General features: G+C 36.4%; 1 protein-coding gene across 1 annotated transcript in view; it reads left to right on the forward strand.

Annotated features, from left to right (window-relative positions):
• The first annotated feature begins 4,232 nt into the window (after positions 1 to 4,232).
• The window catches only part of LOC113240084 (phenoloxidase subunit 2-like), a 20,086-nt gene continuing 6,820 nt past the window's right edge, over positions 4,233 to 17,498 (forward strand). The window contains exons 1-4 of the mRNA XM_026477294.1: positions 4,233 to 4,446; positions 5,243 to 5,438; positions 10,753 to 10,861; positions 11,837 to 11,954. Of these exons, the coding sequence (XP_026333079.1) occupies positions 4,330 to 4,446; positions 5,243 to 5,438; positions 10,753 to 10,861; positions 11,837 to 11,954 (540 nt within the window). The 5' untranslated portion in view covers positions 4,233 to 4,329. The remainder of the gene's footprint in view (positions 4,447 to 5,242; positions 5,439 to 10,752; positions 10,862 to 11,836; positions 11,955 to 17,498) is intronic.

A 17,498-nucleotide genomic window follows, 5' to 3' on the forward strand; every position in this document is an offset into this window, starting at 1 on the left:
GATGAAGCTTTAGCAATGATGTGTTTGAATATTCCAATATTGCAGAACAAAAACTCCGATGTGTCAATTTTATATAGGTAGTTTTGGAGAAAACTTACTTGAAAGTTCTTCGATTTTTTCGTAAAAATTTTCGTAAAAATCATACTGTTCAAACACGTGTACATCGATCTCGTTCTCTAGCACTGTTCATGTCTGATTTTGAGTCGTTATTAGTAGTCCCAAATATAACATAAGTATTGAGAAAAATTATATTGAGGTTAATACTCAATTCAATTTTAATATCAATGATTGGAACGAGTGGCATCACATATACACTGATGTGTCGAAAACGACCAGTGACCAATGTGTAGGAATTGGGGTAATGCATGAGCATTACGTGATACATATACAATACAACAGGTTAAGCTTCCCCCGAGATTTTCGTGTTTACAAGTGAATGCTTCGGTCTCTTTAAGGCAATAGAATATAACTTCTACTCGTAGGTAATTGCAGTAAAACTATTATTTTTTCAGACTCAAAAAGTGCTTTGCAAACCCTTAAGAAATTTCCTTTTAAAATGAAACCCTACTATCCTTAAATTTTCTAAATAGGGAAATAATTGCTACTGTGTAAACCTAGAGGCTACTCTGTTATTTTTGTGTGTTCATCCCCAGTCACCGTGGTATTGTAGGTAATGAGAAGGCCGATCAGTTAGCTAACGCTGCTTCCACTTGCGGAGACATGTTCCCTTGCAAAAAAATATTGCCATTACTTGATGGCTCTGTCCAAAGTTTATCTTCTGGACTCCTGGAATAAACTTTGGGAAGAGAGAGCTCGATCGAAAGGTAGATTTTACGTTAATATTCAACCTCACATTCCCATAAAGTCATGGTTTTATAAGATAAAGTCAGCCAAAAGTTCTACTTCTGTAATTACTCGTATGCCTCTTGGACATACATGTACTCCTCTCCACCTAGCTAGACTTCATATTATAGACAGCGATTTATGCGAGTGTGGTGATGATCTGGGGGACTTAGATCACATCTTTTTCTCTTGTTCCCGATTTGACCGTTCCTTCTTCCTCTAACAACTCCTATCTTTACATGTTCCTTTACTTACCCGTGTGTCATGCCTCCTCATGTATCCTATTCTCTTTTATTTATTACATTCATTTATTATTGTTAATGATATAAAAATTTAGTCCGGTACGGTGTCAGAAAGTTACGGCAGCCCAATATCCAGAGTCTGGTCCAAGGCACATCGCAGGCTGTTTAATTTATAAAGTTTGTCAATTTTCCCCTTCTCTCATATTTAGGCCCGTGTCCAGCAATTGGACATATAAATAGGTTGATGCTAATGACGATGAAATGTATTATTATTATGTTTTTTATTCTCAAGTCAAGCACCTAAATGCAGTGTAATTATATTAGAATCTAAAATAGATATCCAAAACAATAACAATAATGGTGGAATATAAGGACTCTACTGTTGTAATTTGATTATCAAGATTGTCAATTACCTATGCATCTACTCGTAGCGCCACCACTTCTATTATAGGTACAATAATCTAATGTGCTGGGTATAGCCCTTCTAAATGAAGTACGATTTTTCGATATCGTCACGGTTGGCAGGAAGAATAACGTCTGCACATGAGGAAACAGCCTCTGCCCATCATTATCATTTCGCCCACTGCTGGGCATAGGCCTGCCCCTACTAGCGGTCCTGCGCTGCTTACATCCAGCGGATTCCCGAAACTTTCACAAGGTCATCATTCCACCATGTGGGTAGTCTACCCACTATGCGTCTTTTTGTACGATCACTATTCGAGAACTCTTGGTCCCTTTATCTATCCGCCTATCATGTAGTGCCCAACGATTTTTACTGGTGGTGGTTGAGTTCTTTGTCTATACAGAATAGGTCGATACCTAACCTGTGTACACGTGCAGCACTATTCCGCGTTCCGAATAATAGGATTAGAATAAGGGGAGAGTTAGCATAATAACAGGTATAGAAAACTCACGGCTAGTAATATACATATTTGAAATTACTAAACTAGTAAAAATTTGAAAATTAAAATTGAATTGAATTAATAAATGAATGAATGAAAGAATTTTATTTCAGACAGTTTTAGGTATAGTTACATGTACATATGGTGTTAGTAGGTACTTACAACTTGTGAATAGAAAGAAAAGTGTTCATTTTCATGAACAAGGATGGACATCCAATACTTAAGGATTGGGCTGTCCATCCTCTCTGCTACCTATCACCTTAAGAAGACTGTTGGTGCTGCCTCTCACTCTGGCCAACAGGAATGCCACTCTCTTGCGAACGACGGCCTGAAAACTGTCAATCCTAGCCTCCGCAAACATCCCTGAGGCACTACAGCGTCGAGACAGCCCCAGCAGTCCCCTGAGGGCGTTTTCGAATTATGCGTTTGTTCGCGAATAGCCCACAACACAGTGTTTTATTTTTATTTACGGGCATTCATCCTTGTTACCCATGACCCTATATGAAGCCACGAGTGGAGTTGGGGCCCACACACGACGTTCCAGAGACGCGCACCTCTTACGCAATGTGGCGTCAAAACCGCCACGCGAGTGTCAGCAAACAGCAATGGACTAAAAATACCTACTTCCTTCCTGCAAATAGAAAGAACTCCCATTTTCCATGAGGCGACGTATGACAGTATCCCAAAAACAATAACGTGGAATTTTAACAAAAAGCATAAAAAAACAAATTCAATTTAGGTTTAGGTTTAGTTAGTAACGGAAGCAGCCACTGATTACGCGACCCCACAACAACATATTTACATTTATATTTTGAAATTACATTACGAAGTTCTATTAAACCATCAAGTGAATTTCGTGTGTGTTACTGCATGTGAGGTGAAATATTACGATTATACTACGATTTTTTTAATATGAAAGCATTTTTAATTATTTTTTATAAACTAAATTAATGATATGAAAAGTATTTTTTTGAGATTTTTTGTGAATTAACTCCACTAGTTTTGTTATGAATTTGAATACAAAAATCGAACACAGAAAAATTTTTGTCGTCCCGATGGGACATGAACCCATGCTGATTAAAGATTTGGAAATGACTAAATATATTTTTTACTTCTTTCATTATGCGAAGTATAATCTTTAATATTTTTTCTCCTGTATAATAGAGGTATGGCAAACAGTTCTGCATCACATTCAATACATCCAATACTATCCTACCATCTTATCTGTAACTATAATTTCTCTCATATTTCAATTTCATTACAAGAGACTTCTTCAGAATCAGATTTATTATCAGAAGAGGATAAAATATCTGCCGAACCACTATTTCCGTCACCATTACACTGCTTTGTAGTCTCAAGATACGAAATGGGCTGTTATTGTACTTCTAAATCCATGGAATCGCCAACTTGGGTTTCTGATTCTTCAAAAATCTGTTCGGTATTGCACTGTTTGGGTATCGAATGACAAATTACTTTTCTTTGTAATTCTTTATGTTTTGCGAAAACTCCGTTTTTAGCAAGTACTTAAAACGCGTAAATTAAAAACGATAGACTCAAGATCATAATTAATATATAATTTGTTAAAGTTAATTAGTATTCTAATCAATGCTAATCATCCCGTTACAGAAAGCGTCATGCATTTATAGGATTTCCAATAAAAGCATTAGAACTAGCAATCTCAAGAGCAATATACTTATGTATAAATATATTAAATATATTCAAATTAGAGTTTAAGTCATATATTGCGCTTTTTGAAACCTACTTGTCAGTGTGCTCTTGTTAAGATCATAAAAATTAGTCTTATAAACCTTTTTAAGTATTTTTATAAGATGTTTGCCCTTGACACTGTATTGGCATTGTAAACTGCAGTTAAAAGCACATTAGACCAAAGCTGTTTTTAGACTTCTACAAGATTCAAAGCATTATAACCTTCGATTAACAAGAGTAATTTGCTAGTTGGGCTACAATGCCTGTCGTATTGTTTCAAACGGAAGTTGAAAAAAAAAATGTAACAACTGTTTAATGCTTTTGTAAGTAATAAATAAATTAAAACAAATAAAAAATATTGATAAGTACTTTCAAATGTTCTCACGCCACAAACAATTTATATCAGTTCCGTTTAGTGGTTTTGCACTTCTTAAATGTGTGGTAGGTCACCACAATATTGCACTCCATCCCAAGTTTACATAATGTATAAAAACAACTTCTTGTGACTTGTACCACATCACTTCACAGGTCTCTGTGAAGTGCAGTAACCACTCCGTAGGTCTTAATTTTACGTTATTAACTTCTTATAGTTTTTATTTTAATTTGTTTCGGAAGTTAATAGTGAACGATTTAAAATGGCAGACGAATTGACTATAAAGAGTCTGACTCTACTGTTCGATCGTCCCAACGAACCGTTGATCACCCCAAAGGGCGAAAACAATACTATCTTTCAGCTGACTGATCAATTTATCGTAAGTTAAAGAAAATTTTGCTTTTGTCTTTCTTGCATGTTTTACTTGTCCTGATGTATCTTGCCTTTACTGAAATGGTATAGTAAAATTAAATTTTAGCACCATTTCCCTTTACTTGCAGTAGGTAATATATATGTATACATAATAAAATATACACGTAATTTATAATAAAATATTTCTTACTTTGATTAGTATTGTACAATTTGATTTTATTTTCAATTAAATTGTAAGATCTCTCTATGTACTTACTATGAAAGATGAAAATAACGTTATCGTATAAACTTAAATATAGGGCGTGAGTTGCTAACGTGAATACGAATTACTCTATTCGAAGTAACACTCAGATGTTGAAAAAAATTTTTTCATCTCCATTGAGAGTTTAAATATATTTCACCTCACTATAGCGAGGTAAATGGTAGATGAAAGAAAAAAAGTTTAACTATAACAAATCGGTTTAGTTGTTCGACGAATTACAAACAATTGATAAACAAAATTATTTATCATTGTGACTTTAATGTCAACAATAATAAGAATATAATATACCAACGGATTTATGGATGGATTATATTACATAAATAATGTAAGACACATCGCATCGTCAAGTTCGAACTTCAACAACCTTTTAAACAAAAAAACGCTTTTGCGCGCAGAATTTCTAATCGAGAAAGAAAGCCCTTTTCCAAGCAAGTAAGGTGAAAAATACATAACTTTGTAACGGATATGTAGATTACGTAGATTCTTAAAAGACAACCTGCCTACTTGGCAGTTTTGGATTCTAAAACAACACACCCTTTAGCCTCCAGACTACGAGAACAATGGCTTAGACCTCAACAACCGCTACGGTGAGGATGCTTCCGAGACGATCCCACTGAAGAACTTGAGCCAGGTGCCGCAGTTTCCCCTTGCGTCGCAGCTACCACCCGATGCAGAATTCTCTCTCTTCCTGCCGAAGCACCAGGCGATGGCCTCGGAGGTCATCGATGTACTTATGAGTGAGTAAACATGTCGATACACGCATTTACTGCTATCTTGGACTAAGAATACCCGCAATAATCTTAACGTATTTGAAAAAACGTATGCGAATGGTTAGAACTACGTAGCCAACCATGTTTGCAGTTGTATATAAGTCGTGCGTTTATAATTAAGATATTCGTGCTTGTATATTTTAGAACATTTAGTGGGACGATGTTGTTTTTTTTAATTTATTGATTTATTTATTTATTCATGGAAAACCAACAGCTTTAACCATTTAATAAAAGCAGGAATATAAACATAAAGCCAATTACAGGTTTCCACCTATAGTTTCACACAAATCAAACACGCGCATTAAAGAAAATAAACGATAAACAGTACCCATTTGTTCATAACGTACACTTACATAAATATAATAACCCAATACAACAGTCACAAATTAATCAATAAAATTAAATAAAATGTCTGTAAGTTTACGCTTCAGGGCAACAACATTTACAATTGATTATATCAACATCCAGGTCATGATTGCTCACCTGCACTCTCCAAGCTCTTGCAAGCTTTACATGGGAAACTATTTTGTCTATAATTACTATTATAATTTAATGATTACTTTAGTTAATTTAATTTAATGAGATACATTAAATTAAAATAATTAAATTAATGTAGATACATTAAATTAAATTAAATTAAAATAATTAAATTAAATAAGACTTTATTCATGAAACACACACACATATACATAGAAAATCACACGATATTATGTACTAATAAATTATGAACTATGAGTGATGAAAAGGACGAACCCTCAGCATAGTGTTGTTTTTCAGTGTCCGCCTGTTAAATATGATTTTGTTGTAAATTAAATAAAATAATAATATTCAGAAATATCTAATTTTAGTTCCTCTAATATTAACAAGAGGACTAAAAATAAAACAAAAGAATCTGTAAAAGACTTACTTAATTTACAAAATTCACTTCTAATTTTTACTACATATTACAGGGAAGATAAAAATCCAATGGTTAATTTAATATAGATGTACATAGTCTTAACATACACCTACTTTGCTGCGAATTTGTTATTTGATTAGAAATATATTTTGAGTTCTTAGGTTTTCGCGATTGTTACACATAGGAAATGAAACTATTTTTCCGGATTTAATAATAATAATCGCGTATATTTGTTTTTTCAAACAAATCAACATCACATACGAAATCAGTCAACCGTCACCATGGGGCCTGTAAAGGGCCCGAAACATCGGTTTGATTGAAAAAACAAATATACGCGATTTAAATCCGGAAAAATAGTTTCATTTCCTATAGAAATATATTTTTTGAATGTTATTGTATATTAATAGTAAAAAACGTAATTGGAAAATGAAACTGTTTTTTCGGATTTAAATCACGTAGGTTATTATCGTATATTATTTGGTTTTCCAAACAAACCAACGTTTCGGGCTTTTGGAAAGTCACGGTCACGATTGATTGCGAAAATTTTATATTTTATGAACGCCATAATTATGGATTCGCTATGTCGTTGATACTTCTCTATGAAGAGGCAGTAGGTGGCAACTACACAGGAAGCAGTTGGAAATCGCAATGTAAGTAGAGTTCGTAGATGGTTTTTGAGGTCTCTATGGACCAACAAAATTCATAAATCGTTATATGTTACTACTTACTATGAGCGTCTACCCGCTACTCTCAAACTTGAACTATCTGACGAAGCATATAGGCGCTAGCTGAAAATTTTTCCTTGAAAAACCCTTTACACTCTTAAAACGAATTTATGGCCCTTAAAATATAAGACTATTAAGTATTTTCTATTTTATTTTATAATTTTTTAACTCATTTGACATACGTTTGCACTATTTCCTCCTATTTCTTCGGGTCGAGTATTTGTTATCAACTTATGACAATTCTTGATGAAGATTAATATTTGTTAATTAATTTAATGACAACTATATCATTATTAATGAATCATTAATTTTATAATTATTATGCGTTTTTCATTTTTGTTTGACAATCTCAATATAATTTCTTATAGGTACTTTGGCACGTTTGTACTTACCAGTAGTGCAATTTGAACCGTTCACATCTGAGAAATAGATAATCTAATCTAATTTATGAGGCTATTCTAGATACATGTACATATCAGAACTTTGTAACAGCAAAAGAAAGTTTTAACCAAATTGTTTCTCTAAAATACAATATAGGATGTTGACGGGATCAGCCGTCAGTGACATAGTGTAAATATTATTTAGAATCAATATAAGCACTACAGCACAAAGGAAAGTAATGACTTTTTTGAGTACGGTACTATTCAAGTACAATGCACTGAAGACCTCATGTCTTTCTCTGGTCCAAATTACGGCTGTTGCGAATTACAGCAACCGCATCCGCGGATAATCAGTACAAATTAAAATATCAGCATCCGCATTTATTGATGCTCATATTCATTGCGGATGTCCGAGTCGTGACGTGATCTAAAAGGCAGGCTGGAATAATTTACCTACAAACCTTCCAAAAACAGACTGCAAGCTGAAAAAGCAGTTCAACCGTTGTTTTTAATATATAACTTTGATAAAATTTCACAACGACTAAGCTAGGCTTTCATGAAGATTGATTCTTTTGTTAATAAATGTCATAAAATCGTTGAAATAATATTTCATTACAATACTAAAGAAAATAGAAAGCTTTTTCATGTAGATAGATAGATTCAGTAGGGGGAAGCGGGGCAGTTTCGTACACTTTTTTAACTTTAATTTTGGGCTACTAAATGAAATTATAATGAATATGTTTTCTACCTAATTGATGGGATAACTAATAAACATTACTAATTTAATCTTCTCTTTCATAAATAGCATTGAATAATTGGAAAATTTTGATTTTAACAAAACTGGGAATTGTCCTATTCTGCGCCACCTGTGGGGTACTTTGATACATCGCTTGGGGCACTTAGATGTGTGAATCAACGTAGTGTGCCATTCCTGGTTGTCACGTATTATCAGCACTAGGTGATCAACTGTTCAGAAAGTATGACGATATCGTCAAGAGCTCAGCAACATATAGATGTTGCTGAGTTCTTGCTAGATCAAGACTTCTTTCTAGGGCACCATTTGAAAAGTGTTCCTTGTAATGGAGTCTTGGTAGCAGAAATACAGGAGAAAGAGCTGACTATAGCGCAAAATGTCATTAGTTAACCTCTTTACAATAACTTGTTGACACAGTTTTACATTTTTCGTACAAAATAACTAATATGAGCACTTTGATACGTACCAAACTGCCTCACTCACTAGTGTTTGTTTTTTTATAAACAAAATTACGTGCGCATTTGACCTCCATCTCACCTAATGGAAAGGGGATGATGATGTCGACGATGAAGTATGACACCTAAATAATGCCTATTCACTCTCGCTTTGAAAAGGTCCAAGTTATAGCGTTCGGGGAACAAGTCTGCAGGCAGGGAATTCCACTCCCTAGCCGCTCGCCATACAAATGTAGAAGCGAAGCGCTTCGTGCGAATCCGGGGAATATCCTCAACATAGAGGTGGAACCCTTGCCCACGTGCAGTCTCCCGATGATGGAAAGGGGAAGGCGGAATTAAATTATGCAATTCTATCGCACACTCTCAGTGATATAGCCTATAGAATACCGATAAGCTGGCAACTCTACGGCAGTGTTCAAGGCTCTGCAGCTTCGCCTCTACTAATTCTGAGTCACCTATGAGCCTCTTAGCACGCTTGTCTATTGAACCCAAGGTGGCCAGTTAGTATTTAGCAGAGCCATCCCAAAAGTGGCAGCAGTACTCCATACACGATCGGACTCGTACTTGATACAGCTGAAGCAACTGTCCCGGTGTGAAGTAACGCCTCACCTTGGAAAGGATGCCAAACTTCTTGGCTGTATTTTTGGCCATGGATTCAATGTATCTGCCGAAGTTCAGATTGGACGACAGTTCCATTTCAAGTAGGTAAAGACGGTCGGCTATCGGTATGGATAGATCACGAAAAGTCAGAGTCAGGTGAAAGGAACTCCGTTTAGTGGAGAAAAAACACGCCTGCGTTTTGGTAGCATTGAATTTGCCAAGATTGGCATCGCCCTAATCGGAGACTGCCTTAAGTTTCTCATTCAAACGACTAACCATGGACTCTCGACAAGACTGGATTTCTTCTCCACTGACCCTTGCATTGGTCAAGTACCTGTCCACAACTGTGCTGTCATCAGCATACCCAAAGGTACCTGGAATCAACATATCGTTTATATGCAGCAGAAAGAGGGTTGCGGACAGTACAGAACCCTGAGGAACTCCTATCGCCCGATGTTCGGAAGAGTAGCCTTCTAAGACCACTCGAATCGAACGTTAACTCAAGAAATCCGTAATCCAATTGCAAAAGACAGCGGGAAGCCCATAAGAGGGAAGCTTGCTCAAAAGGCTTGCGTGGCAGACCCTGTCAAAGGCCTTAGTAATGTCTAAAGACACTGCAATGGCTTCGCCATGCCCTTCTATAAGTGAGAGGCGTACACAAGAAGATCCCCAGTAGATCGTCCTCTTCGGAATCTATACTGGCGATCACTGAGGAGATCGTTGTCTTCAAGGTATGACATGAGACGGTTGTTAAGTACACGTTCCATAGTATTGCAGAGTGTAGAAGTGACTGCGATATGTCTATAGTTGACAGGGTCGGCTCTGCTTCCTTTTTAGGCGCTGGTTGCACATTTGCAAGCTTCCACGACCTGGGAACTACACCAGTCTCAAGCGAGAGGCGATACAGGTATACCATATATATATAGTATAAAAGTACCCCCCTGCCAGTTAAGAAAAAAATATTTCTTTTTAAAAAATCTTTATATATTCTCTCAAAGTCACATGCAATTCTAGTTATTGAAAACACTAGTTTACTCTGTATTAAGACATAAAACCCTGTAAAAAGAACGAAACTGCAATGGCACTTTATTTTTGTCGATTATTTTTTTAGTCAACGGCTGTGAAAACATTTGTGACCTGTCGAACGGTAACGGCTAACTGGTGAGCTGCATCATCGCATGTCTATTACTCACACGTACAAGTATTAGCACTACTAATATTATGTTTGAAGGTGTATGAATGTGCCCCCTGTATCAAACTGCCCCGCTTCCCCCTAACCATTTACATTTTTCGCGTCTTTTTCGAGAAAATCAACATCCGCGTCACCTTCCGCTGATGTTAAGATAAAAAAAATCAGCATCCGGATCAACATCCGCTGATGTGTAAAAAACTTGTATCAGCAATAACCCTAGTCCAAATAACCATGGCGCAATAGCGTTCTGGTAAACTGAATGTAATACTTCTTACAGATGTGCCGGAGAATCAGTTCGCAGACTTCGTGTCCACTTGTGCCTACGCCAGGGTGCATCTGAACTCACAGCTTTTCAACTATTGCTTCTCTGTCGCTTTGATGCATAGGTATAATAATCGTTTATACAAATTAACCATTTGACCGCCGTGGATTCTGTAAAGCGTCTTACTTAACTTGGTTTATACGCCAAATGCGCCTTAAAGCGTCTTTAGCGTATAATCCAGCTTCTTTTACTAAAGAGAATTAAATTAATATAAGGTGAAAAATCGTAACATGTCACATCTCTACATAGGCTTGGCGTCTAAATGAAACTAGTTTTTGTCAGTGGCGATCAAAAGGTCAAACGAAAAAACTTAAAAAGCTAGTTAGTTCTTACTCCCGTTCCAAGGTAAAGTTACTTTTAAGTCCGCTATCATTTACAGTGTGCTAATTTCAATATATTTAGAGTGTCATGGCGACGTCAAATTAGACACTTATAGAAGTGTTGCAGTGGCGCGACAGCTGCGTATGTTTCACTTCATGAATTATGACTCCCTGTAAAAGTGGCACGCGTGTTACGACCATGGCGGCTGCGACTAGCGATGGGACAAGTTGCATTTTTTTCAACTGGAGTTACTCGAATTGAAGTGGCTGCTAACTTGAGTTAACTCGACTCGGTGTCTGACAGAGCAACCGAGTCGCGAGTAGAACTCGAACCAACGATTCACCGAGTTGGGCACGATCGGCCGGCCGACCGCGACTCGAGCGTGCTCCGAAGCTCGCCGGACCGACCGAGCCGACGACGACGCGCTGTATGAATGCGCTATTCGACTCGACGGAAACCGAACCGAGATAGCTCGAGTCCACAAAAAGCTAGCTGCGACTCCACTTCAATTTGAAGTAGCCCTAAATCACACTTATCAAATGGTATTGTTAGTAAGGTAGGCTAGGTAGTACGGCACACTAGTGGTAATATGCAATTACGGTCATATTTCACTTAAACAAAATTATATTGTTTTGTACAAACCGTTTGATAATCTTGCTAACTATACATATACACATTTTTAGAACGACACCTATAACGTATTATTTTCTATCTCCAGACGAGACACACGCAATGTGCCGATTCCCAATTTCGCGGAGACGTTTCCTTCAAAATTCATGGACTCACAAGTGTTCCAGCAGGCTCGCGAATCCACGCGAATCTTGGAAGGCAACGAGGTAATATATGTATATATTTTGTAGGTATTCGTTTAACGTTACAATAGATCCAGATATTAAAATACTGAAAACTTGAAGTAGATTTACTTATAATAATAGATTAGGTTCCCAGCACTTAATAATCTTATGATCTTAATCTTATTTATGTCCATTATAAAACACAAAAATGTAAGACCCAGCCCTGCACTGCGAGTTTCCATTTAGTCCAGTCATCGAGTATATAACCAGAAATAGAGACGAAATAAGGGCCATATATTCCTAGTAACACATTAGCGATACAGCTCTTATAAATACAACTCCCGTGGGAAAAACAGCAAAACATCTAGTTACAAAACAAACGGAATCACATTTCATCGGTTATTAAATATGTAATTTTGCAATTTTCGTCCATTATAGCAAAGCTCAAGTTAACTGGTCGATTTGAAATGAAACAGTTGACGACACCCATTGTCGACACCCGTCAATTCTTTCGAACTCGGACTAGTCAATCGGAGCGCAGTTGTCACAGTAATGATATGGCAGAATAGTTTTCAAACAAATTAAATGACATTTCGTCTCTATAATTTCTGGTTATATACTCGATGAGATATCACATTTCATGTCTTACACTATTAGGTACGTGACGTACATAAAGGTACATTAAGTCGCTATCTGAGAACTCGACTGCATGAAATTGATAACGACTTTACGCATTAACCACATACAGTCAACCTCAGCTGCATGAAGTCGGTTTCGACTGCATGCAGTTAATGCGTGAAGTTGTTATCTGAGACCTCGACTGCATAAAGATGATAACCGTATTTACGTATTACCTGCAAACATACAGTCAACCTGTTAGAACAATAATAATAATAATGAATATAATAATAATAAAGAACATCTTTACTAATCTCAACAATGCAATGCTGTCTACGTCTGTAATAGGCTAACATATAAGTACAAAACTAATGTAAAATTACGCTATTATCTAAGAGTATAAGGGTCGTATTCCAGAACTCTACTCAATACTCAAGTCAGGACATGAGTATTGCAGTGAGCACTGATCATCACAAATCATACTCAAGTCCTTGCCATTAGGGTCGTATTTCCAGTGCTTGAAATCATACTCAAGTCTGCTCAAGTCCTGACTTCAGCATTGAATACAGTTCTGGAATACGACTCTTAATGTTCTACTGTTGATGTACATACCTTATCTATAAAATAAATAAATACAATACAAAGGAACGTAACAGAAGAAATATTTGGTCTGTGGAAGAAATACATACGTACAAGATCTGATACTGTATAAAAGGAATATTGTGATAATAATATTAGGAGAGATTAAAATACTTTGCCGAGCACGGTTAGATGAAACGTTCCCCGCTCCAAATTAAAGTTGTCTTCATTTTTAACCGACTTCAAAAAAGGAGGAGGTTCTCAATTCGACTGTATGTTTTTTTTGTATGTATGTTACGCGATAACTCCGGTATTTGTGAACCGATTTTCATGATTCTTTTGTTGAAAAGGGGGTACTTCCATAGTGGTCCCATTTCATTTTGAAGAAAATCATCCACCTCTAAGGACGGCTGTTCACGCATGAAGATTCATTTTCATGAATAGCGCCTAAATTTTACTTAAGGAGCAATTATTTTAATGGTTGATTTTGCTATTTCTCCAATTCATTCGTCGTTTTTCTCTCAATATACTTTGAGTAGTGAGAACCGATTTTTATTATCTCCAGTGTCAAGTCCTGTATAGTAGCGAACTAAAACATACTAAATACGAACTAAACTAAAATTCAATAAAACTTAGCAAATAGACGTAATTCCACGTACTTTTGAGGTCAGTTTTTTTGATGTCACTATTTCTGAGGCAGACATTCTACAAAATAAATAAATCGTTAAATCTTAATCTTAAGTAAGTTTCACATTTTATGATATTGGTAACAAAAAGTAATTATATTTATGCTAAATAACAATTATAATATTGTAAAGTAAAGCATATATTATAAAATAATCAGTTTTTTGTGTCTTCTGTAAAGTAACCCGATTTCACATTCGCGGTACCTACTGAATGCCGAACGACTAAAAGTTTGTTGTTTTTTTTATGTTTGTGTTACTTAAACTGTCTCCGTGGTTACCGGTTACCATGCTAAACTGTCACGCGGAGGTCCCGGGTTCGATTCCCGGGCCGGGAGAAATATTTCTATGGCCTCATGAATTTGGATGTAGTTTGTGGTTGTCTATGCGTGTGTCCATGCCACCCGCGATGGTTTTCCCTGATGCGGGGCTATGAGTGCGTGTGTTGTTATTATTATTTCTAATTCGCACTTCCATGGCCCTTTCTTCCAAAGTATTACCCCTTACTAACCCCTTACTAATGACAATAATTTAAAAAGAAAACTGATCGATATTTTGCCTAGTTACGGCTGCGGGAACATGATTAAGTTTCCGACCCGTGTCACTATGAGAAATTTAGGTCAGTTACGGATCAAAAATCTGTAACTTTTTTGTTTTTCGAGATACTCCTTTCAATTTTTTTTGTACATAGTAGGAATTGTGACGATTGTCAACGCATATATATTTTTATTTAACTATCTGTAATTAAGAGGAAAAAAAATTGCAAAATCTTAAATCTCTCCCTGGTAAATACTACTCAATATTTATTTTTTTTAAATTTAAATGCCGTGTTACAATAATTCTTTATTTATAAAATAAATTAAATTTGATTATAAATATTGGAATATGAACGCAAACGCGGCAACTACGCGCCTGCTCGTAGCAACGGAGCAAATACTACACATAAGAAAAATGTTATTTTGTCAACGTAAGGAGCGCTCTCTGCTTGCCATCCTGTGAAAACGAGTGCATACAATATTTTAAATTTTCTAAAATAAATAGTCAAAGTAATTGATTTAGTCATTGCTTTATTTCCAACAATGAATTTTACTTTTTTTTTTAAATAATAAAAAATAAAAATACGAGACAAAAAAACGAAATCGTATTTGTCATTATTTCGGTTAAACTGTTTTAGACTCTATTATTATTATTGTTATATAATATCTTTTTCAAAATCAGTGACGAGTTGGTCCACTTCCAATAGACGTAGCGTCTCCTCGTCAAGCTCCTTTCGATTTTTAACATAAGGTTTTCGGTTACTAGTAATTTACAAAGTAACGTGTGAATTACATCTTCATTTGCAGCAGATCTTGAGCACTTTCTTGCGTGGTGTAATCCAAATTTTTTGTAGTCTTTATTACGAGATTCTTAAGCGTCTTCTGAAAGTTGTCCGATAGGGAACACTGCAAAATGGTTAATTATACCTTCTCTATGAATTAGAATATTTTGTGTACCGAAGATATAATGCCAATCATATTTATTTCTTGCGGTTGTTGCGGTTATTATCTTATCGCGTTGCATTGTTATGGGTATTTTTCTGCGGTAGGAAATTTGTTATGATTTCTTTCATATCTTTAGAAACCGCAAAAAACCGCAGCTGATTTTTATAAAATTTTGATAATGAGTACCTACGCTTTGAAATAATACAAAATTTGAAATTTTGATTTTCTTCGGCAAGCTTCTTCGACGACTTCTATTACACAATAAAACCAATGTTCCATGGATGACTAATGAAATTAATAAGTACCTACATGCAAAATTATAATGACCTCTCCCATTTCAAAAAACAATACCCCGAAGACCGTGGTATTTTAATTGCATTCAGTACTACTCCGACTTGATTAAACGTAAAGTCTTGGGAGTCTGACAGGAATATACAGAAAAAAAGCTGAGAGATAGTGGAAAACCCTCCAAAGAAATTTGGAAAATAGTAAACGAAGAAATCTCGTCAAAACAGAGCAGGAAAGATATAAGTCTTAAGAACTCTATGACGTAAATAATGTAGAAGAAAGGGATAACCTGACCATCTAAACTCGTATTTTTTAAGTATCGCGTTATAATTGAACATTGGGGTGGATGAGCGGTGTTTTATGCAAACGTACGGAGTGCCAATGACTTTGACTTACCCGCTGTCACTCGTGCCTACCTTGACTGCGTTGTTAAACCATGCTGAAGACCCGAAACATTCTTGACATATATGACATATCCGTCAACACACTACTGTCTATCTGGCCAATACTATAAAAAATATTGGTAACCCTAATCAACAAGATGTTTACCAATGCTGTCTACCCCGACATGCTTAAGCATACAAGAGAGTGTCCATTATATAAAAGTAAGGGTGACAAAACATCGGTCGACAACTATAGTACCTAACATCTCCAAAATTAAAATCGATTTTGTCACAGCACTTAATGTACCACTTCGAAACCAATACCTTACTGACCGACAGACAATTCGCATACCGACAACACATGTCCATCACAACAGCAGCATATAAAACAATTGACTGTATCACCACAGGCATCGGTGACAAGTGTAAAATAGCTGGCATATTCTGCGACTTGTCCAAAGCCTTTGACGTCATAAGCCATGACCTACTTATAAAAAAGATAATGTGCTATGGCCTACGAAGACATGGTGGTGAAAAACGATCTAAAAACTGCGATCATTTTTAGAAAACCGACCACAAACGGTTGAAGTAATGACGAATGGAAAAAGGCTGAGGTCGGAGTCTGGTAGGGTGACGGTTGGAATTCCACAAGGATCTGCTCTAGGGAATACCCTTTTTATGACCTTTATAAATGACCTACCACCTGCCATATCGGAAGGTTAAATAATTCTGTATGCTGATGACACAACAGTAGTAGTCAGTGCGCGCATACAAGCAACTAAATCAAAAAATCACCACAGTATGCGAACAATGGGAAAGATGGTTTTCAGCAAATGGTTTGATACTCAACGTAAACAAATCAAATGTTATGCTCATCTGTGGTAGGCACGTTCCGAGTGTGAGTATCCAGTGTCCTATTCCGGTGACTGACAAATGCAAATTCTTGGGTTTTACTTTGGATCCTACCTTGAATTGGAAACAGCACGTAGACTCGCTATGTGACAAGCTGGGTGGTGCGATGTTTGCTCTGCGTAAACTAAAACCGTTGGTGTGCAATAACAAACAAAAAATAAAAGTGTAAATGCGTTGAGGCAGGCGTACTTTGCACTTCCACTCAATTATGACTTATGGTGTTATTCTGTGGGGCAATTCGACAGACGCTGACAGGGTAATGAGTATACAAAAGCGAGCGTTACGAACCATAGTCGGCATAACCCAGAGGCAATCCTGCAAGGCGCTGTTTGCTGTACACCGAATAATGACCCACTACTCGCAATATGTTTTTGAGGTCATTATGTTCACACTTAGCACAGTTTAGGCGACAAGTCCGATCAGTATCGCGTCGCCCTGCACTACACGAGAAAAACCCGCGGGTTGTAGGACCGACCTACTACGAGCACTTACGTGCCGAACTAAAATATGAATGTTGTGAGGAACCGTTCAGGTGTAGACTGAAGAACCTTTTATTGGAAAAGTCCCTTTACTCAGTAACAGAGTACGCTCAAAGTACTTAATAAATAATTAAATTATTATATTTATTTATCTAATTATAAA

The sequence above is a fragment of the Hyposmocoma kahamanoa genome, unplaced genomic scaffold (genome assembly GCF_003589595.1).
Source record: "Hyposmocoma kahamanoa isolate Upper Pololo Valley unplaced genomic scaffold, ASM358959v1 120, whole genome shotgun sequence".
Lineage (NCBI taxonomy): Eukaryota > Metazoa > Arthropoda > Insecta > Lepidoptera > Cosmopterigidae > Hyposmocoma > Hyposmocoma kahamanoa.